The 23,555-nt window shown below is 38.9% G+C and overlaps 3 protein-coding genes and 1 long non-coding RNA gene across 7 annotated transcripts; 1 reads left to right on the top strand and 3 right to left on the bottom strand.

The window, feature by feature from the left end:
• Positions 1-162: 162 nt before the first annotated feature.
• Positions 163-8,815, bottom strand: LOC116315316 (E3 ubiquitin-protein ligase TRIM47-like). Of its 2 annotated transcripts, XR_005609169.1 has the most exons (8): positions 8,114-8,815; positions 4,543-4,638; positions 4,159-4,392; positions 3,534-3,693; positions 3,330-3,437; positions 2,732-2,842; positions 1,752-1,844; positions 569-593 (listed from the first exon to the last, which is right to left on the bottom strand). XR_005609169.1 is itself a non-coding variant. In XM_031733584.2 (7 exons), exons 1-7 carry the CDS (start codon positions 8,711-8,713, stop codon positions 526-528), a joined length of 1,359 nt encoding a protein of 452 aa, XP_031589444.2. In that variant the 5' UTR covers positions 8,714-8,807; the 3' UTR covers positions 163-525. The 2 variants fall into 2 exon arrangements, 1 of the variants encoding a protein (XP_031589444.2); XM_031733584.2 differs by lacking the exon at positions 2,732-2,842 and having other exon boundaries at positions 163-593; positions 8,114-8,807.
• Positions 8,816-10,149: 1,334 nt separating this feature from the next.
• Positions 10,150-13,937, top strand: LOC120434167. Its single transcript, XR_005608963.1, has 4 exons — positions 10,150-10,212; positions 10,537-10,664; positions 10,760-11,247; positions 13,832-13,937. It is a non-coding gene; the product is annotated as an uncharacterized LOC120434167 (long non-coding RNA).
• Positions 13,938-15,810: 1,873 nt separating this feature from the next.
• Positions 15,811-18,270, bottom strand: LOC116315307 (protein THEM6-like). Its single transcript, XM_031733574.2, has 3 exons — positions 18,188-18,270; positions 17,159-17,663; positions 15,811-17,014 (listed from the first exon to the last, which is right to left on the bottom strand). The coding sequence occupies exons 2-3, from the start codon at positions 17,657-17,659 to the stop codon at positions 16,907-16,909; spliced, it is 609 nt and encodes a 202-aa protein (XP_031589434.1). The 5' UTR covers positions 17,660-17,663; positions 18,188-18,270; the 3' UTR covers positions 15,811-16,906.
• Positions 18,271-20,157: 1,887 nt separating this feature from the next.
• LOC116315305 (protein THEM6-like) lies at positions 20,158-22,964 on the bottom strand. 3 transcript variants are annotated; one of them, XM_031733571.2, is made up of 3 exons: positions 22,864-22,964; positions 20,656-21,163; positions 20,158-20,572 (listed from the first exon to the last, which is right to left on the bottom strand). In XM_031733571.2, the coding sequence occupies exons 2-3, from the start codon at positions 21,157-21,159 to the stop codon at positions 20,465-20,467; spliced, it is 612 nt and encodes a 203-aa protein (XP_031589431.1). In that variant the 5' UTR covers positions 21,160-21,163; positions 22,864-22,964; the 3' UTR covers positions 20,158-20,464. The 3 variants fall into 3 exon arrangements, with proteins under 3 accessions (XP_031589431.1, XP_039458332.1, XP_031589432.1); XM_039602398.1 differs by lacking the exon at positions 22,864-22,964 and adding an exon at positions 22,337-22,429; XM_031733572.2 differs by lacking the exon at positions 22,864-22,964 and adding an exon at positions 21,734-21,845.
• Positions 22,965-23,555: the final 591 nt, after the last annotated feature.

Here is a 23,555-nt window from a genome sequence, read left to right as displayed (position 1 = left end):
GTAAAAACGCCTCCAGGTCCCACATCAGGGAAGCTCCTGTGAGATCATGTTTAAATACAATCTGATATGAGGCTGTACTGGAAAACGGCATTGTTTCGTGTCTGAAGTCAGCGTTTTAGTCACAGAGCTGATGTGTAAACAAAAACCACCCGTGAGAAAATGTAGTGCGATTGTTTTTTAATGTCAGCATGTCACATAATCCACATTATCATTGAAGCAAATATGACTGTTTACAGAGGTTTACAGGGTTAAAAAAATAAATAATATACCTATAAAAGCATCTAACACTGAAATAAAATGCAGTAAGTCAGTCCTGCTTGTTGCTGCTGAATACATCGTCAGTGCGATCTTCACAGATGCTTTCCTCGTGCCTTTCCCAACACTGCTTAAATTTGAGTATAGCAGAATTTAAAAAAAACAGCAATTACAAGTGGTAGTGTGGCTTTGTGTGTGGAGAGCACTTGAGTATAATGACATTCATCAGTGTGAGTGTATGAAAGTGAAGTCTGATGTCCGTAAGAAGTCTTATTTCCTCCTGGGGTGAGCACGTCGTGGAGGGTGCTTATGTCTGGATCCCGAGGAGAATTTAGAGCCTGGAGAAAGAAGGAAACAAAGAAAGAAATCTTTTTTATTTTGTTTTTGGTCTTTAGCACAAATAAATACCACAACTTATACCAGTAGAGTCTAGCTTGAAATGTGAGGAAGTGGTAAAGTGGTTAAAGATGGCTGGAGTACTAATTTTCTGCTTAACCGATGCTTAATACTGGATCGAACCTCCTACAAAGAATGATGATCAACAACAATGGCTACGTAAAAAGACTAATGAGCACGTGTGTATTTCACCAACTTTAAAAAAGTTTTTACAGTTGGTGAAAAACAAGCTTTTCTGGAACAATATGAATAAAAACCAAAGTCCCGCAGCGTGGAAGCGATTGATTTTCTTTTTTCATTGTTTTCTGAAGTTTTATGAGTTTTTTTCTTTTCTCATTTTGTGAAGCTGTTTAATAGAACTTAGATTAAGTGAATCGATCGCTGCCTGCCTTTAAGCTTTAATCAAAATGTTCAATCCAAAAACTTGACTTAGCAGCAATCAATTAGCCAGCATTGAACACAGTCCAACTTTACTTGTTTACTTTGACATTTTCTACAAGATTATATCAGATTTGTCACGTGGCTATAGATTTATCTCAAAGTGCTTTGGCTCATCCCTTATTTCAAAGGTTCACCACGTTTTATTTTTTACTGCTTTTTTTTTTTTTTTTTTTTTTTTAAATATCGGACCATCATATAGAAGCTTGTTTCCACTCCTGGAAAACAGTGAAAATTTCAGCTCAAACTTATGAGAAAATAACTAAAAATTGAGAAAATAATTTTAAATTTCAAGTTATTTTCACAGAAGATTGAGTTAGCAAGTCAGAGTTTCGAGATACCTAAAGAAAAACTTTGAAATAAAAATCTAAATTGTAACTCATGAATGTTTTTAGTGCCAGAAATGAGCTTCCATAACTTCCTGACACAACCCTCCCATTAATCAAAGCTTGGGATTAGGACTAGGAGTGCTGTGCAGCCACATGAGAGCACTGCTTACAGTGACACCCAACACTGGCGGTTTTAAGCACATCTACACTCAATCTGCTTCTTTCTTTATTACACTAGAACAATAATATCAGTGGAAAGATTTGCATGTGGTTTGCTTAAGTTAAGTGGGTTTCACACACACGCAGTAAATACTGTTTAAATGTTGTAGTTACCAAATGGTGAGAAGGAAAACGCTGGAGGTCCTGGAGTGAGGAAGGGGTTGAGAGGGCTCACGTGACTTTGGTCTAGACCAGGCGAAGGGATCACTGCAATAACAAAGACAGGTAACAAACAGGGTTACTACAGAGTCTCAGGTATCGGTCTTTATCTGCAGATTCAGTAAAGCCAACTTAAACAAACAGTTTCTGCTGTGAGATAATGAGGTCAGATTAACATGTCTTATTTTTCACAATTAAAATTTTTAGAAAATAAACAGAATTTTATCAGGATAGAAATTCACATTTCATATTAGTATGTTTTTGGTGATGTGTGAGAGTTTTTTGTGGATTTATATTGGTCTTACTTAAGTTTGTTGTAAGGCAAATTCCTTCTAGAAAAACAGGAAAATATTGATTTTGTTTTCATGTTACACCAAACATGAAAAATATCAGTGTAGACCACTGAGCTTTTGATAAAGTGAATGAACTTCTTTTATATTTATATCACATTTCTGTCAGTATCTCCCAGCTGTATACAACAATATCACCCAATTATTATATTACTTTATTTTTTTTTGTTTAGATATGTTATTATTTAGATATTCTTTATTTTAACTGCCATTTATTAACTAAGAGTTGTTGAAATCAGTAAATTATACATTTTAATGTTCAATATCTTAATGGTGTGTGACTCTGTTGCCAGGGGAGGTTTATTTAAATGACCCTACAGGCTTTTACACACCGGACGCCTAAAATCCGTGTGACTATTTCATATGTTAAAAATGACTCACCTGTTCTTAATGCAGCCGTTCTGGATGGATTTCACTGGACAAATTTGCAGTATTTATTTTTTTGAACCAAGCTCGACTTTTTCTGATTGTTCGGATTCGAATAAACAGATGTGACCAATCAGAACACTGCATTTGGCAACAAATGTGCTCATAGCTCAAAAAGCATACGGGACCTATGGACATAGTAGAACAATCCTATTTTACCTCAGACACACAGCTACCACGCTGCTCTGCTGTTCTAACGTCGCTCTGAAATGATTTCTCTGCCTCGTCAGACGCGGTCCCAACAAGAGCTCAAACTGCTCCACTGACATCCTGAAATATTTATGAAAGCGGTCGTGATACAGCTTCAGCTCCTGGATCAAACCATGAAATTCTCAGTGCTGCTGCCACAATCTCCTTTTCTTTCTGTTCTGGTTTAGAAAAACCAGGATGTCGACTTCAGTTTGTGCTTTGCCCCCCCCCAAAAATACATTTTTTGAGGGAAATTACTAATTTGGTGCATATATTTCTTACATGACAATTTTCTGAATTTCAGGTCGCTTTTTGCAACACGCTCGGTGTGTAATGCCCTTAAATCACAGTCTGTACAGTCTGAGCAACAGGCAGCACCTACATTAAACAAAACCCTGAAAAAAGAAATGTACTGAGCTTTGTGTGCAGATAGATGTTTGAACATGGTGATTTTCATTTAAAAGAGTGATTTAAGATGACTAAAAATCATCCCCGACCACCAAAACTGCTGCACTGTTTAAAAACTGGTAATAAAAGCTGTAAATATATGACACACATGAACACTCACATGCAGCTGCTTCCATTTGCACAGCTCCCAGATTATCACTTCGATCCACCACCGTGCAGTCAGACTGGACTGCGAGATCTGGATTCCTTACAATTACTATATTTCTCACTGTAAAAGATTAAAAAGTAGAACAACGTCAACAGACAGTCAACAGAATCATTTATGGTGCAAAAACTGAAATGTGATACAAATCTTTATATCTACCTCTCTCATAAATGCTGACACATCCGTCCTGACACACCTCCTGCAGAAGCGCTTTAAAATCTGACACAGCTGTCATCACCGGGCAGAAGGTGAAGTCTGGGTCCGATGTAACCAACGGCGAAGCCGACAGCACAGGTGGAGCGTGGAAGGACTGACAGCTCTAAATACAGACCAGGAACAGTGGTGAAGATAAAACTTGAACCACTTTTTTTCCCAAGACTTTGCTGTGGCGGTGTGTTTATGAATATTTCAGCACACGGTGGGCTTAGCAACATAGAGACTAGGAAGGTAAGCTGACGCAGAGCCGTTTGCAAGCATGCTATTTATACAGAACACAACAAGGAAGGGTGAGTAACAGAAATCAGTGGAGGGGGTGTCATTCATGACAAAAGACAAGACATAAAATGGTTTGGTCAACGACAACAAGGCACCAGGATCCAAGACTGGGATGACAGTAGTGAAAGATTATCTACGAAAGGGTCTGGATGTGACAAAAGTTTATGAAATTCCTAAGTTAAGTTTAAGAACTCCCTACAAACAGGGATTATTTTCATTGTGTAGCATATCGTCACAGTAAAACACTTTACAGCCAACGTCCTGAGAGTGTGGTAAACTCTTGTTCTACCTGAAGGAAATGGATGGGGTCTTCAGCGTGGGAAAGCTTATCCAATTCATCTTCATTCTTCTTCAGCTCTGTGATCTCCTTCTGAATCTGCTCCAGCAGCTTCTCCGCCTCACCGATGGCCGTCTTCTCCTGAGCTTTAATCAGCTCTCTAACCTCAAAGCGCTTCAGCTCTATCGACCGAATCAGCTCAGAGAAGACGGCGTCGCTCTCCTCGGCTGCTGCACGAGCCGAACGCTGGAGGGAGACACAGAGGACAGAACGCCAGGCAAAGAGTGAAGAAAGACCAACAAAAACCTTCAAAAGTTGATAAAATAGCAAATGTAACATTAAAAAGATTAGACATTTTTACCATCCAACAGTGAGATGTTGAACATCAGCACTTACACTGAGAGAGAAAATGGCTTTTCTCAGCTCCTGCACCTCCTTTTCTCTTTGCTGAATCCTCAGCTGGGAGCTCTGCTTGATCTCATTGAGCTGCCTCTGACGAAAATAAAAAATAGAAAATAAAAAGTCATGTAACTGAACAAAAGTAGATGCATTTCATTCTTTGCTACATTATGCAGATTTCCTGCTACACTGGGCCTGTGCACAGACTGAAGTCAGTTGTCACTCAAACTGAAACACTAAAAAAAAGAAAAGAAATTTATTCAGAATGAAAGTAAAACCACTGAAAGGCATCTAAAGTTTGCTTTACCATCTACACCTCATTTAACCAGGTCTATAAAAAAAGAATTCTGACAAAGTTAGATTAGATCACAGAGACTCTGGGGATAATTAAAAGTTATTATGAAATCTTTCAGTTGTTTAATTCTTTGCTGCTTTTATTCCACACAGATACCCACAAACCAGGTCTGAGGAACTCCAGAGGCGTTTCAAACCCAAACTTTAAACTTCACATCTCTGCTCCATTTCTCTGACGAGTCTACAGTTAAACTCTTTGGTCCTACCGTGGATCAAGCTGAAAATGTATTCTAGATTAGATAATGTGGTGATTTAAAGACACCGCAACACTCAGTGATGAACGTTGGATCTTCTTAACACAAAGGATCTGAGATATCTGCTTTAATGCTTTCCTCATTAAAACTGTATCACAAATTATGACTCGGTAACAAAACCCTGAAAACCACTGAGACCTTTAAAATGCAATCATTAGCTCAGTTCACAATTAAAAAATAGTGAACAGCAGCAGTTAGCAACAGATATACAGGAAATTAAATGATGTTCATTTGCATGACTATTATTTGAACATGCAAGCAGTGTCTCCATAGTGCAGTGGTTTATGTTTGCCTATCAAATGGAAAAACCCTTGGTCAATTCCAGGAAGAAACCCAAATCAATTTGGAATTACAGCATGTCAAATTAACATGAGGGTCTCCGCTTTTCTTTCTTTTTATTTTGGTGAGATAAATAGGAAAAGATTTGCAGCTTTTCTTTTGATCTATTGGAGTCATTTTAAATATTTTTAAGTTGGTTGCTCTTTTTTTTCCTTGTTTCTCCAAGTCATCTTAACAAGTGGCTCCATCAGTTAGTGGTTTGCTCAGCAAGTGAAGCGGCACTGGTTTGATTCCAGCTGGAGACACAAGTCCCTTTGGGGTTGTGTCTGGTGTAAAACTCAAACATGTGGCGCTTGCGGCTGTGACAAGAGAGCAGCTGAAAATACATTCTTCCTCTCTAAAGCACCCTAACACTTGGTCACATTGATTTTTATACTGCTGTGAATGAGGACAAATATTTGTTCATGTATAGGAGGCTCTGTGGTACAATGGTTGTCATGTTCATCTTACACACAAAAGGGCCTTCAGGACTGAAACACAAACCCAACCTCTGTACACAAGCAAATGTCCATACCAGATGAATAAATGAGTTCTCTTATAAAGGAACAGATAAAGTTACCTTTAGTTGAGGATTATTTTATTTTGGAAAACTCTGGAAAATTTGACTTTCTCACATTTGATGTAAGGTAGAATACAACCCTACAAATGGCAACTGATTAACAAAAATCAGCACTTTAATAAAACATTCAGAGGTTCAAAATTAAAGAATAGACAACACAAAATTAGTGAAACAATGAGTTGATTTAAAGATAATTACATGGCAACCACTTTGATAATCATTTCAACGCAGCTTCCAGCCTCTCAAATGTCTTTAATTATAGGATTTGCAGCTTTTCATTTTACCCGTGTGTGTGTGTGTGTGTGTGTGTGTGTGTGTGTGTGTGTGTGTGTGTGTGTGTGTGTGTGTGTGTGTGTGTGTGTGTGTGTGTGTGTGTGTGTGTGTGTGTGTGTGTGTGATATGCGTCTTTTCTGCCCCATTTCTCTAAAGCATCTTAACAGTTAGACTATTTTCGTCCCCCTGTGAATCGGGCCCCTGGATTAGATAAGGTCTTCACTTAAAGAAACAAAAAAAAGACACATTGTTGACTCTGGAGTGGATTCAGTCCACTGTTAAAAGCCGGTTTTAAGAGACAAAGTGCATGTTGGAAATGTCAACACACATTTGCATCTGTGGAGTATATTTATATGAGAAAAAGACTATATTCACTTTAATGTTTACCTTTAAGCTGCACTGCAGTATTTAGACTTGTTAAACCCTGACTACAGTCGTACAGAAAAAAGCTCCAAGGAAGTAATTAAGATTTTATTTATGTAGCAGCATTTGCAAAGTTCAACAAAAATGCTAAAACATAGAAACAAAAAGTTACCCAAAAGCAAGTTTAAAAAACTGCTTTTTTAAAAGAAAGCACAGACCTCACGCTCAGACAGAGAAGGTTCCAGAGGGTCTCAGGGTCACTATTGCATAAGCGCCGTCCTATTTTAGTTCTCAGCTTTGTATGTTGCAAAGCCAGCAGGCCCTGATCACATGACCTCAGGGACCTGCTGGGGTTGCACGATGATGCCCATCCCTGCAGCGCTTTAAAAGGCAAAACCAGATGATGGGGAGCCAGTGCAGCAGATTTAACTGCGGTGTGACGTTTGAATACGAAGGAAACTTAGTCAGAACAATAAACAATGCGATACATTCTTGAAGCTTAGAATATGTCCAAAGAGGAGGAAAGCTGTAGTTCTTCATTCAGACGATTCAGTGATCCGCAGATTCATTTAGTTACATTTTAATCTATATCAGGAATGTCAAACTCATTTTACAATGTGGGCCAATTTTGCCACCTGTGCCTTATGTTTGACAGCCGTGATACATATATGAACACTTTTAGTGTAGAAAAAGCATTGAATAAATTCTAATGCCAGTTTATACTTCTGTTTTAAGCATCTGGAAAAAGAAGAGACTTCTTTCCCTTGTATTAGATTTTTTTTTTTTTTTTTTTTTTTTTTTACACTGGACACCCTTCCTTACACAACCCCAGAGATCAGGACTGGCTGTAGCTCAGGAGGTAGAGCAGGTCAGGCTTGTGGTCCGATCCTTTGCAGGGTCAAAGTAGGCAAGATACTGAACCTCAAAGTTGTCTTTCGATCAGTTCATCTGAGTGTGAATGTGTGTGATGGCAAGCAAACAGATATACAACATGCCTCATTCACCTATTCGCACTTCTATGTGTCTTGAGAGCTGAGTGGAAAAGCACTATGTAGGAGTAGTCCACTGAGACTGGCACCTCCTCTAGGGACTGAACCAGGGAGCTTTTACTTGTAAGGTTCTTACCTTTTTAAAAAAAAAAAAAATTGCTTCCACTGGCAGTTTGCAATAGTTAAGATTTAGTTAACTGTGTCAAAATGTTTTCTTTCCCTTTAATTTTTTATCAGTTTAAGTGTTACGTTTAGTCTTTTTATAATATGGGGATATTAGTGAGGGGCAGACTGGGGTTTTAAATCAGGGAAACACTCCAGACAGCACATTGTGGAGGCAGTTAACTCAGCCTCAGAAAAAGAAGGGAATGCCCACATTATGATGAGCTCCGTGTGGGAGGCTTCCTCCGCCTGTGTATTTCAGGTGAGGTGATTACCTTCTTCTGCTGTATCTCCTCCTCAGCCAGCACCGTGTCGTGCCCTTTGTGCTCGTCGGTCAGACACAGGGAGCAGATGCAGCGCTTGTCGGTCCGACAGTACACCTCGAGCAGCTTGTCATGTCGCGGACAAATGGTCTCCTGGAGCCGCTTGGAGGCAGCCACCAGCTTGTGTTTCTTGAAGGCTGAGGACTCGTAGTGAGGCCGAACGTGATCATCGCAGTATGACGCCAGACAAACCAGGCAGGAGCTGACCGCTTTGCTCTTCAACCCGATGCAGACGTCACACTCCACGTCGCCGGCTTCGGCAAAAGTTCGGCCAGCTGTCGGTGCCGCGGCGTCATGGAGTCTCGTGTTCTTGAATATCTCCACCACGTCGGCCAGAATGGTGTTCCTGGCGAGCAGCGGCCTCGGGTTGAAGTTCTGTCGGCACTGCGGACAGACATAAACCCCGAGGTAGTCGTCCTGGTCCCAGTAGTTCTGGATGCAGCCCGAGCAGTAGCTGTGTCCGCACGGTATAGTAACCGGGTCCTTCAGTACGTCCAGGCAGATGGAGCAGTTGAACTGGTCCTTGTCCAGGAGCAGCCCGCCTTGAGCCATCGTTGAAAACGCCAAAGTACAGCTAGACAGTGACAAACAGCTACTGCTTTGTTTACAGGAAGTGAATGAGGGAGCGTGGCCACGGAGGGCTTTAACAGTACTACTTCCAGTTTCTGTATCGACGGTCGGCAAACAACGAATGGGTGCTTTACCGCCACCACCTGGCACGGAGCGGGAGTGAGGCGAAAATAAGGTTTATCGTACTGCAGACACGCAGGCTTGATGTTCAGAAATGGACAAAACCAAATATTTCATCAATCCTTGATTCTTTTTCTAGGGACAATCTAACATTTGGTTCGATTTTGCAAACTGTGTTATAACGTTATTTAGGTTATTCTCTTAAACGAATTTAAATTATATATAAAGTCTTTAAAATTACTTCGAAAAAATAAACCATAAAAAATATAATATTCCAAAGCACCTACCCACTGATTTCCTTATCTGAGATAAATCACGTCTCCTATTATAGTTGAGTTGTTTTTTCCCCCTCTTTCTCTCTCTCTTCGCATATGTGGCGTTTAATTTGTAATCTGTATAAATGTATATATTCACTGTCTATCTAACGGAGAAGTAAGGGTACTTAAATTGAATTCTAATAACTTTTTACATCTACTCCCTAGATTTTTAAACAAATATCTGTACTTTCGACAGAGACTCGTTACTCTTGGTTAAACTGTATCATTTATAGCGTTTATACTCGGGAGTTAGCAAACTATGGGAATAACTGTACGCAGTCTGCACACACATCTACAAATATTTATTTTGGGCTTTGCAACACGATTATATTCTAGAAAATGAACCGTAGATGTATTTACAGATATTATTATTCACTGTATCTGTATATTTACATGTACATGTACGATAAGCATGTACACCCTGTGGAATTTATCTTGTCCATTGAACTCACAATCAGCACATCATAGATATAACGGGGCATAAAAGCCATTCATGCACTTACATACAAAAAGGGAGTTTTAGAAATAAATAAGATCTTTATTTTTGTATTAAAAGGACCATTAAAATGAGGCTTATAAAAGTGTGTCACTGGGCAAACTTAATCAATGAGTTATTAATATTTTGCAGTCCTTTGTTTAGAAACCAATATTAAGTACCGAACAAAATCAGAAAATTGTTTGGTTTTATGTGGAAAAAAGATGGAATTTATCTGGTAAATTTGATTAAAACCAGGGTAGTGTATTTGCTTTTATCCCAAATATATGTTCCAGTCTATTTTATGAAATGTTGTGTATAACTAAAGAGGTAATGTTTTCTTTACACACTGGGTTAATCTAAAAAAGTTAACCCTCCACGGTGTAAGTTTTTCTTATTTTCTCATCATAAAGCATATTCATTCAACCCAGCTTTCATATATTTTAGCGTCTAAAGGCAAATAATCCTAATTATATTCACACCGGTGTATACAAACTTTTTTCCCAGGCCTGACAGAACCTGTACTGATTTGTTTGGATGTGGATTCCAAGCTCAGTGATCAGATCAAGGTAAAAAGGCAGAAGTTGCTTTTGTTTTATTTACCTTTTATTTAATCTGAGAAATTAGATGGAAGGTTTTGCATTAATTTTTTACAACCTCAGTACAGGATTATTGCATCTACATGCTAACTTATGTTAAATCAGCCTCTGTGTCAGTGTCTTGGTCTTTCTACTTGGTGATCTGTCTTCAGACACTTGCTATTCAAACATTTTGTATTCTTCTCCCAGAAATGTTGAATGATTTAAATGTAAAGCCCAAAGCAAAAGTCCTTATAGTCACCTGGATGTTTCCATGGCTTTGAGCATGTTTTTATTTCTTCTAACTTCCATCAGCTGTCATTCTTCCACCTGTGTGTGGATGACAAGTCGGCTCTGTTGCTCCACCTCCTGAGGAACGTAGTGAAGCCTCAGAAACAGACAGTGGTCTTTGCTGCCACCAAACCTAAAGGAGCCTAAAGGAGGTAAGATAACAGTGTAGCATAGATTTGTGAGAATGTTAAATATTGTTTTAAAAACTAGAGCTTTAGTTGACTTCTTATTTTTTTCTGATGTCCAGCTGCTGTCGTCAGAAGGTTTAGAGTGTGCCTACGTCTACAGTGCCCTTGATCAGACTGCCAGGAAGATCAATATTGGGAAATTTGTGCATTGGAAAGCCATGGAGCTTCTGGTGACTGATGTTGCTGCTCGTGGTATAGGCATCCCCCTGCTGGACAATGTCATCAATTACAACTTCCCCTCCAAGGCCAAACTTGTGCCGAAGTGGCACAGCCTATAGTCTGATTTGTCCTGATGAAATGCAGTATTCTAATAAGCAAAGAAACACATAATTCTCTCCTGATATAGACCATCTTCAAAATCAACTCCAGTAGTAAGACACCAGCGAGTGAGGTGATGCGGGCCAAACGCTCTAAAGACACTCGGCTAGTGGACAAATTCAGCAAGCAGAGAGAGGACCGAGCTGCAGAAAGCAGGATGCAGCAGCCAATCAACCCCACCACTACTGCTGACTGTGACATCACAGAAAAGGAGGAGACTGATCTAAATGTAAGCATGGGTGAAGTATTGCTTCTTTCTTTCTTCCCTGGATCATTGTAGTTGCAGGTTCAGATCAGTTTCATAAAGGATTAAGCACACATGTGAAAAAAAGGATTATCAGACTGAGTTAAGTTATTAATGCTTAAACTTTGGTGTCATTAACTCTTTCTCTTATCGTTCTGTCACAAACTATACTGGTCATGTATAGTTCTGCATTGCATGGAAGTCAGTGTACCGCAACATCTTTTTGTCTGTCTGTCCTATAATTTCTCATACACTGTAAAAAGCTGAGGAATCAAAACTAGCGGAGAGGTACATGTTAGGCTCCTGAAACAGGAATTATGCACTTATGACCACAAAAAATGCATCCTATCATTTTAATTTTCTCAACATCTAATTGATAGCCCAAAAACTTCAATATGATATAGATGATATATTACAATATTGCCCGACAGTAAACTATAATGGTATTTACATAGTAGAGGAGATCAGATATAGACAGTGTTGGGCAAGTTACTTTGAAAAAGTAATTAATTATAGTTACTAGTTACTTCTTCAAAAAAGTAACTGAGTTAGTAACTGAGTTACAAGATTCTAAAAGTAATTAATTACTGAAAAGTAACTATTGTGTTACTTTAAAAAAAAAAGTTTAACGCTCTGGGGTCCAGGGTATAATTGACCATTTTAACCACTTTTGATTTTCCCTCTACATTTCACCTTTACAAACTATTTACTTTGCCTTGTTTGGTATCATTCTTTTTAGCACAACCTCACGTGTCTGAATTTACAGTTATGTTTTCATTTTGACATACTGTATTAACACAATTGATCTAAAATCAGACAAAAAACATAAAATCTGAGTAGAAAAAGTTATATTTTTTACTGTAACAACCACAAACATGTTTATTGAATCATATTTCATAACTTTAAATGCAAATATAAATGGTATGGTAATCATATGCACAAGTTTTGCAAACAAAGTTATTTGCAGCCATTTACCTTTTACCCCCTTTTTAAAATAACCATTTCAAACTATTTACATAATGATCAGCTGTTCTGCATTCAATAACATGCCACACAAATTATTTGTGCCACTCCAAAAAAATATTTTCTCTCCACTATAAAGGAGAACATCACAGCCTGATACCTGCAGGTCTGACAGCAGCAGGTGTATCACCCCTCCTGTTTCTACCTGGAGACAGCAGTCGCCTCATTGTTCTGACACACAACACAAAACTATCCACAACACTACACACTAACTACACAAGACAACACATTAACTACACACTCCAAACACGCTAAACGTCACAAATCTCTCACATCTCAAAACTCGCTCTCTTTTTCTGCTGTCTTTCTTTCTCTCCCTCTCTCTCGCCGTCACTCCTAAAACTTCCCCCTCTTCCTAACCAACCAAATGTCATGTTGCCATATCATTTTTTGATTGGTCGACATGGTGCATTTTTCCACCTACACAAACGGGCTGTTTTTTGTTTTGTTTTTTTATTTTTTGGTCATAAGCAGAGAGTGCTTGCTAACGCTGTCCTTAGACGTTAAACGCGACGAAACTATTCAGGAAAAACCTCCGCGTATATATTGTTTATCATGACTCTGGTTTTACGTGGCCTATCAACACAATTTAAAAACTGGTATATATCACCCTGTTGCTTTATCATCTTGAGATGGTCATGTGATTGGCTTACCACGACTACTTTATTCTTCCCCAGTCAAACAGCAGCACTCATGCGATTGTTTTGCCCCCTTAGCTACACGTGTTGTGCCAAAAAGTGAACGTCAGCCAGAAAGTGATTGCCATCCGCGGGAGCGCGCGCAGCTGCTTAAAGCTGTAGCGCCCAGTTACTTACATAGACAGCTACTTGCGTGCAACTGATATAAGGTGCGGTAAGCTGAACACAGCTTCAACCGTCTGTTTGTTAAAAATCAGTAACGCAACCGCACCGCATTTTCTTGTTAGTAACGGTAACGGCGTTGTAACGATAGGAATAGTAATTAGTTAGATTACTCGTTACTGAAAAAAGTAATGCCGTTACTTGTAAGGGGTAATGGTGTTACCCCTTACAAGTAACGGCATTACTTTTTGCATTACTTGTAACGGCCCCATTACAAGTAACGGCGTTACTAATTCCCATCACTGGTCTACATATACATCATTTCTAATGTGGGCCGTGCTGTATGTTGTAGGACAGTGACATGTCTGACACTAACCATGTACCAGTGCCTGAGAACACTGGTGTGGAGGGGGAGATTGTTTTGCATTCAAACTCAGAAGTTTGAATGCAAAACAAATGTGTTGTTTAAACTAGAGACAGCACTTGTGACTGAACAATAAATACTGTTCTGGGAACTAATTAGATTTTACAGTGACAATGAATCTTCCATGGTTTGTTTAAGATCTCAGTTTCAATTGCCAAGAGGACCTGGTCCCTGCACTTGACACAGCTGTCAATGCCCATGATATTGAGATGGTCTTTGTAGATGTGCCCGTATTATTGACTGCTTTGAAATTTACATTGAAAACCTAAAAACCTGAAAGCAAGGTCAGAAACATATTCTAATTACAAACATTGCTATACAGTGAAATATCCCGCTGGTGTCACACCACAAAGAAGAGTTGGGTGGCAAATCATCGGACAAACGTAACAGTGGGTTTTTTGGACTTCCTCAGCCCAGGTGATGTGATATTAGCAGACAGAGGGTTTGATATTGCAGAATCTTTGGAGATGTAAAATCTCTTTTTTATAATAAACAATAAAAACCTTTATTTATCCTTACTGTATGAACATTCTTGGAGTCCTTGAAATCTTGTCATGTTGAAGTTACTCATGTGATGTAATGTTATTATAATGGTCCAGCTGGTATGCAACCATCATATTAGAGTTCTCTTTCTTCTCCTAATTTAATAAACCTTTTCTATGATGGTGTCACATTTACAGTGGTTGCAACAATTGCAACTAAAAGGACCCTGAAAAACTGGTGCACTGCCTACAGAGTCTAATAAGTGCCACCACTGTAACCACTGCACAAATGCAACACACTTATCTGCAATCTGCAAATAGCCTTAAACTAAATCCTAACTTTGTCATCGGGAAGATTAAAAGAACAAAAACATGTTTTGTAATGTTTATTCACCTGAACCTCCACAATTAAAAAAGCATCAAGACTTTGGCCTTTCCATACGAAGAAGTGACATATGTAAAAAATGTAATGATAATTATAATAATAACTTAAATAATAATATAACTATAATACTATTACTATTAATGACATTAACAATAATAACAATAGCAAACATAATAATAAGAATCAGTATAGTAATGATAATAATAATATTAACAACAAGAAACATAATATTACAAATGGCAACATAAACAACATCATCATCAAAGCAATAAAATAAAAAACAATAATAATAATAATGAAGGTGTTGCTGCAGATCTGAGTCCAGACTCTGCAGCTTTTCTAGTGCTGCAAAGAATGCACATCAACATTGCCTCTATAAATCTCTAAAAACATACTGTTACCAACTTTACATATTATGTTAGAATAACATACTTACACAGATAATTGTTCAGATGTTTCCTCACAGATGAGCGGAGTTATGCCTACATGGTCATACTACTTTCTTTTGTCTAGTAGGTGTAGGTAGGCGGATCGATCCAAATATCAATAGTATCAATACCAACACTAGTATTGGTATCGGATCGATACTAACACGATTGGATCGATACTTTGCTTTTATGCTTCAAGTTCAGTGTGTAGCCCACTGAACTGCGCTAATTATTTCTTTGGAAAAAAATGAATTTTAACTTTAAATTAACAAAAGTTCTAGTTAAGTACAGTAGCAAAGTATTTGTACTTCCCACCGTTGGTTGAGCTGTCTCTCATTTGGAAAGGTCAGGTTTTTTGAGCTATATTTTGCTATGAGTTCTGTTTAAATTACTTCTTTTGTGAGCCCACCTATTTATTTAAAAAGCTTATTTCTGTGATGTGTATTTTTGACGTTATTTTTGTCTTTTCTGGAGTATAATGAAACCCACATTTTGGAAATTACACCTGTGCCTGTAAATCCTTGGGTCCTTGGTCACTGAAGGCGAGACTTTTCTAAATGGATTAAAATGTCACAATTGTTGGCACTTTCACGTGGAAGGATTTTGAATGGATACCTATCATTACTTTGACGATCACATTTTTAATCTGGACTCGTTATCTACAAATATAGTAGTGACTAAAACTGTAAAAATAATCTTTTCCTGTAAAAACAAGATTTGGCGATGGAAAAATTAAATACATAAAGCTACAGCATCTAAACATATAACTATAACAGCCCTGTACTTATGGTTTTTGAAAGTTGCAAATGCTGCTTTTCCAGCTCTGAACAACAAAGGAAAAACTCAGAAAGTCAGAAATTTTAGATTTACATGCCAAACGTTAACTGTTAAATGATCACCTAAAGGCTGTTTAAAATAAATTAAGTACATTACCTGTAAAAATATCCCGTGAAGTTCTACAAACCAAACTGCATGTGTACCTTGCTCACAAAGACAAAAACAGTGACCCAAACAGTTTCCAGAGCATTTTTAATTGAAAAAAAAATGCGCTTAAATATTAACAAACACAATAAATAAAGTTTGATACATTTCAATTAATCATAAATAGGTGGGACATAAACAGAGAATGTATAACTTCAAACTTAAAAGAATTTGGTGATCAGTGCATTAACAACATAAATAAAACAGATTAGACATCTTAAAAAATCAGATTTCCTTCACACAGAACAGTACATTACTTTGGTCACAAAGGAAAAACTCTGATGTGTTAATGAGAACATCTTTCAAATGACCGCCTCAGTGGACTCAAACATCACTCAGACATTCATTGGTAATTGTGCGTTGCAGGTTTCGAAAAGTTGCCAGCAACCTCGTGTTTGCTCGTTACACCCGTCAATCAAAAATGTAAGCACGCTCTCATAAAATCACACGCAGGCCTGATTGAGGGGCTGTCCTTTTAAAAGCAGGTATTTTAATTCTTCATTGCACCGATATATTCATCCCTCATAAGAATTTTTGTTTTCTCCCTTAGGTTAATAATAACTTTGTGCAAAATACTGATGGGGAAATTAAAGCACATATTCATTATATCCATTCAAGTATTTCATAACACCCATGTCTTTTTTTTTTTGTGAAAAGTTATAACGCGTTCTAAACTACTAGAAACAGGCACAAAAATATTCTGGTTGTTTCAAAACATGCATTGACATCAGTGGAAGATTACATTTCGCTCTACATGCTTATTCTGAGGTTAGAGGATTTTGCTGAATGAGAATGAAGATGTGTAATGCTGGTCTACTTACAGTCAACTACTGAATAAGCTGCAAGGGTAAAGCTACAAACGCCATTGTGATCCATTTACATACTGAGCATTTGAAACCTTACAGTTCAAGTTTTCATGTTCAGCTCCCCTCGGGTCAAAGAACTTCACGTCTTACAAAAATACACAGCAGGTAGGATTTATCCAAAACAGAGATACTTCTGAAGGTCATCTAAAACGCTCTACAATGTTTAGGTGTTTGTGTGCATGTATATGTGCGTGCAATGCTATATATGATATGAAATGTGTCTACACTCATGATACGCAGCGTCATGGTGTGGCTTCACTTGTTCTTTCCCTCTAGTCCACTCTCTGCTCTCAGGGCTTGGCTGCTGGCCGCAATGAAGTTCATCCAGTGTTTGAGGTCCTCCGGAAACTCTGGGCACTCGATCTATAAGCGGACAAAGTGTTAGATGAATAAAATTGATTAATCAGCCAATAATACTCAAAGTTTTGTGATACTAAAATGTGATGATTTTGTGGATTCTACTCCTGAACGGAAGCACTTTGAGGATGATGTCGCCACTTCCCTTACCTTCTTTTTGCAGATAAATTCAATGATCGTTTCGGGGCTGCAGTGCACCACATTCTGCCTACAGAGCATGATCGCAGAGACGAAGCCATCTTTCTTGGATACAAAACGCTGCTCCAAGTAAAAGGCTTTCTCATCCCAGCCCAAAACTTTGGTCCGAATCTCAAAAGCCTCACGGAAGACCAAGGAGCGTCGGTACCGGATGGTAGAAGCCCCTACCACCAATTTCGCCCCCAGTTTGCGTGAGGCCATGAACAGCCCGTTTCTCATGTAATGGTGAAAGCGCGCAAAGTCACACTCCCTCAGATACCGAGAGTTGTTCATGTGGCCCAAGTAGTCCAAATCATGTGGAAGGACCATGCCTTCGATGCTCTGCTCGGCTAAAATGTCCCGTATCCTGGGCTGGAACCATGCCTGGATGAACACCTGGGCCCCTCGCAGGAAGTACCAAACATCCAGGCTGCAGAAGAGCAGGAGGAGGGCACCCAACGCCAACAGCAACATCTCTCTGGAGAAATAGTTCAAATATTAGTATCAAAAATGACAACTGAAGCTTTTAGAAAAGAACGTGTTTATTTGCAATGTTACAGTCATTATCTTTTTTTTAATAAAAAAATAAGCAATATTTAAAGAGTCTAAATTGAAGATTGCCTTCAGGATTAAAATAAATGCATCTTTGACCTCATCAATGACGGTGCAGATGTGAAAAAAACAAGGGATCAGTGTTCCCCTCCTCACACTGACTTGAAATTAACCTGGCTAAAAATACAGAAGCAGCACATTTTCACAAGCAGTCGATTCAACCTTGAGAGGATTGTAAAGCTAACGCTTCTCCTTTAAAATGAACGGGCTGCAGCCTGCCGTCAAAGCCAAATCTGTTAGCTTAGCCGCTAGCTGTCAGCAGCCGGTGCCCTCGGAATTAAAGCGAGCACAGCCTCCTCGCACAGCCGCTACACTTCATTTCACCATATCAGACATTAAGCGTCAACCATACAGGCGGCAGAAGTATCTTTTAATGCCCGTGGAACTCACTGTGCGTCCTGAAGAAAGTGCTATCATGGAAAGCGGTGCAACTTGAAGAAACCGGTAGAATCAATGAACATAATTTCCGGGTGTATGACGACAAGAAGCCTTATTGGTTGACCTGTCGGCATGGTTACACGAAAACGTTTTCGCGTTTTCCAGGGATTGGCGATACTACAGTTACACGTGATTTAGTTACTTATTTATTTTATATCTTAATTTATTCATTTGAACCTTGGTTAACACAGAGACGGTATGTAAGGTCACGGTCATGATACATCCGTGCACCCTTTCATTCACTAGAAATTACTGTTTATTTTGTATAAGACAAAATGCTGCTTTTTAAACATAGCACTGCCAGTAAATGAAAACATATTAATAATAATAAAACTACTTAATGTTTCTTTTTTTTTATTATTAAATGTTATGGTACGAGAGTTAGTATAGTTTTTTTTTTTTTTTTTAATTTTCTAATCAGTTTCCATTCCTAGGCAGCTTTCTCCTTTCAGTTGAATTTGCATCGTCTCAGAATGCTTGTGTAGGTTCAGTGTTAGTTTTAGTCTTATTAATATAATATGGAGGATATTTGTCAGGTAGATTTCAGAGATTCAGAATAGTAATTACAACACAGCACTTTGTGGAGGAATGTGACTCATCCAAGTCTCAACAAATGTATGTATCAAATCCTCAAAAGGCAAGACTAAAGCTAAGAATATTTCCTAGAAATATTTCTTTTAGTTTAGTTTGTTTTGTCAGTAGACAACAACATCTCAATTACTATGTTTTAAAATTATTTTTGATTGCAATGAATATTTTTCTTCACTCATAGTTTGTAGCTTTGCTTCTTTGTTGGGACACTTTTTATTGTAAGGTAAAAATCCTACAATAATTCAGAGGAAACCTAGCAATCAAATGAGCAAGCACTTGGTGACAGAGGGAAGGAAAAACTCCCTTTTAACAAGAAGAAACCACCAACAGAACCAGGCTCAGTGAGGGGCGGCCATCTGCTGTTACCAGTTGGAGAGAGGGGAGAGACAGGACAAAAAGGGATAGGCTGTAAAAGTTTAAGATACGTAAGGCTTATGGCCAATAATGATACTTAGTCTACACGTGGCACCTTAGTTACAGAGTAACAATGCACTGGATTGACTTTATCTACACTTTTATGAATAGTGTAGATAGTGTATTCTTTTCCGGGTACTTTTTTCCCACTGTTACAAACCTCTGAACCAATTCTAGTTTACAGTGGATATAAAAAGTGTACACAGCCCTGTTAAAATGCCAGGTTTTTGTGACATTCAATGGTATTAACTCAAAATTTGCTTCAACAAAGTATTGGTAGTCTCCCAGTACTCAGATTTCCTCCCACAGTCCAAAGACATGCAGTTATAGTGGTTAACTGGTGATTCTAAATTGCTCATAGGTTTAAATGGTTGTCTGACTCTTGGCGTTAGCCCTGTGACAGACTGGCGACCTGTCCAGGGTGTACCCCACCTCTTGCCCTATGGTAGTTAGATAGTCTCCAGCCCCCCTGAATTGGATAAGTGGGGGTGAACTGATGGATGGATTGTACAGGTTATAGGTGACATGAAAAGTGAGAAAAGTTTTGAATTGATTTATTGTAGTCTTATTTTTCACATCAAGAAAACCTGACATTGTATCTCTTATTTGTAACCGCCAGTCAGCCATGTGCATGAGAAGTGTTTGTGACATGCTTTGTGACTCAGTGTCCAGGCAGCATTCATGACACAGTCATTCTGACTGAATTTTCAGCTTACTTTTTGAGTTTTACATGAAATCTGTGGATGTTACAAAGGCTGATGTGTCCTGGCGGTTCTGATCATGCAAACTGTGTGATCATCCCATCACTCAAGCATGATGTAATTCCCTGCTACACCTGTTCACACTGCAACACACACACTCTCATATAAAGTAGTTTAATTGCTTCCCATTCGGTTATAGTAAAAACTCCAAACCAATTTCCTGAATTTGTTTTATTGCTGTCATACCACATCATAACACACCTTATAAAACTGTATTACTTATATTTTCTAATATTTTATTATTATTATTTTTACCATAACTGTCAACCTCTCAGAATAACGTAGTGTGCTGTTAATCAAGTGTTTCATATCTGCAAATGTTGGAATCTAAAGCTTGCTGTACAAAGTGCAGGCACAAGTGTGTTCAAGTGAAGAGATTCTGAATAGGAGTAGACTTTCCTCCTGGGCTTGTAAACAGGCTGACTCAAAAGAAGCCACTTTTAATATCTGCCCATGAAAGGTTCTATTTGTTCTTCTCCTCCAGGCCACTCTCAGCCCTGAGGGCCTGGCTGCTGGCAGAGATGAAGTTGACCCAGTGCTGAAGATCCTCTGGAAACTCAGGGCACTCCACCTGCAGCGTGCAAAACACAAGCTCAATGTTATTCAGAGGGACTATGTTTGTAACTCATGCATCTGTGTGGTTTCCTCCCTTACCTTTCTTTTGCACAGGTGCTGCAGAATCTTGTCCGGGCTGCTGCGTATGACACTCTGCTTGCAGTACATCACGGCACACACCAAGCCATCTTTTGTTGACACGAATCTCTGCTCAAGGAAAAAGGCTTTGTCATCCCAAGTGACAATGCGACTGCGCAGCTCATAACCCTCTCCGATACACAGAGCCCTGCGATAACGAATGGTTGTGGCCCCCACCACCATTGAAGCTCTGAGGGCCCGCACAGCCTTAAACACGCCGTTACGCATGTAAAGAGAGAAGCGAGCAAAGTCACATTCCCGGAGGTACCGAGCATTGTTCATGTGGCACATGTCGATGTCATGGGGAGTGACCCGGCCTGTTAGGACCTGCTCCGCTGTGACGTCCCAGACTGGAGGCTGAAACCAGGCCCGCAGGATGACCGCTGCGGCCCGCAGGAAGTACCACACATCCACCATGCAGAAGAGAGCCAGCAAGATGGCGAGCACCCACAGCACCCACCACATCTCTCTAGGGAAAATACATTAATATTTATTAGTATTAATATGGTCATTAAGTGAGATGTATAAAAAGACAAGTCAGCCTAACAAATAATGAGCATAACCAAAGACAGACAGTGTTTCCCCTGTTCAACGGACAGACATTTTAGTCCAAAAACAGAAATGAAAATAAATAAAATATTTAGGGTCAAACACGGGCTCAGTGTATGTTCACCGTTTAACACCCAGCTGGTCCAGCAGGGTGCTACTATGGTTCGACTTCCATAGTAATGAAAAGGGTAAGTAGCAGCCAGGTACTGTTAATCAAATGTGCCTAATCAGTAAGTGAGAGCACCCCTGTAAAACCAGGGGATTTTTGCTGGTTTGGAGCATGCAGGTGTGTGTTGAAACCCCCCCCCCCACAGTTTTTCCTGGGCTGGATCTGCCAGCAAATTCACCTAAAGGTCAGACCATGCAGTAGTCAGAGAAACTGACTACTGCATGGTCTACTGAAAAAAAGAAAATCCCAAGAGCTACATCTCAGACCATACAGGCCTCAGTTAGCATATTAACTATAGTGCTCGATTGTTAACATGCCAACCATTGAGCACGGTGGTGGATGGGTGATGATTTGGGCTTATCCTGGAGCCACAGGACTTGGGCACCTTGCAGTCACTGACTCAACCACGAACTCCTCTGTATACCAAAGTACTCTAGAATCAAATGAACCGAAGCAACATTGTAAAGAATGAAAAGAAGACAAAATCCTTACACAATGATGTAAGTGGCTGATAAAGTCATACAGAAAACAAGTACTTCAAGTTATTGCTGATAAAGTTGGCTTGAAAAGCTACTGAGTCATGGGGTGTATTTAGGTTTTTCACAGAATTAAAAGACAGTATTACTACTAGTAAGTAAGTAGATGACAGAATGAGCCTGTTATCTTTGTAGGTATTGACTTGTAATATGCATGAATTTATTTGCAGCTGATTACTTGAGGTGGATCCTCGTTTTCCCCTTTTAGCAGAGTGACTTATGCTTAAACGTTTACATATTTCACACTTATTTACAAATTCCTAAAATGAAGATGATTATTTCTCACTTGTTTTTTATTTCATGAAACACAAGTGAATATTTAGCCTCTTCTCCCTGCAGCATGCTGTTGTGATTTAATCAGCTTAATCCAGAGTTTGTGTGTCCATACCTTTCTGGAGGCACTTCTTCCATTATTATGAAGGGCAAATGGGGAATCTCTACAGATCCGCTGTGATGTACCCTGTTCTCAAAATGAGTTTCTACTTTCGCAACACCTGTGTACTGATTTAACAAATCGTTAGGATAAACCGGTGCTGCAGGAAAGACAGGCTGCCTCTGCAAAAGCCGCACGTCTTAAGTGCACATGCAGCTCAGAGAAAATGAAAAGACTGATACTTTTATTTAGATTTTAATGTAATTTAGTTATCATTGATCCTCAGTGCTACCTATATGATTACCAAAGCTAAGGTTTGTGTGACATTTCATTACTACTAATAAAACTAATAGACGAGAAATCACCGCATCCACATAACTTTCATTTCATTCAGATTAAACTAAGGTTACGACCAACGTTCGGGGTGGGCTAAGTAAAAACACCTGTTTGTGCGGGTATTAAGTTCATTTTTAGTAAAAGCCAGTGGAAAAAGACGAATAACCGTCAACGTGTTTACGCTTTACAAAAGGTAAAGTATTCACCTGCTGTCCGCTTTGTCCTGTTCAGACTCAAATCTGTCGAGTCGACAACACAGACCGCTGGGCAAGAGTAAAGCAAAAAGCGATGAACGCGGATAAAACTCTTCCGGTGATGGCCTTCAAAATAAAAGCATATTTACAATATTGCGTTAAAAATTCAACCCAAAAGGACGTAAGCAGGCTTAAAACTAAACAGCTTAATGTGTAATGACTTAATGTTTTAAAATGACCTATAACTGTTCAATGATGTTAAGTGCTCAATGTTTTTCCAACCTCGTTGACATTTAATTTGAAGGCCTTAGTGATTCACTTCGTGCCATTTAGACGTGACGTAAGAGGAAATGGCGGCGGTGATTGGTTATTTATTAACCTATTACACTTAACAGAAGTCCACAACAGCAAACATGGTGGTAGAAGAAACTTCATAAGAAGCTTTTTAAAACCTTAATTTTATTGCAAATTTAGCAAATCTTTCAAATAAATTTAAAAAAAATGCAGCTTTTATGTCAGAGACCATTGAAATTTTCTTTTAATTTTAATATTTAAAACTCAGACCCATTGTTCCAGTGAAAGTAACTCTTCATGCTTCTGCATACCGAGATATTTTAGAGATTTTCATGCTCACAACTTGGGGATTTGCCCCTTCCTGTTCCAAGACATGGTTGACCAAGTTTGGTGTGGTAGAACTTGATTGG

Source organism: Oreochromis aureus, linkage group 18 (assembly GCF_013358895.1).
Source record: "Oreochromis aureus strain Israel breed Guangdong linkage group 18, ZZ_aureus, whole genome shotgun sequence".
NCBI classification, from domain to species: Eukaryota; Metazoa; Chordata; class Actinopteri; order Cichliformes; family Cichlidae; genus Oreochromis; species Oreochromis aureus.
This window is presented reverse-complemented; position numbering and strand designations above follow the sequence as displayed.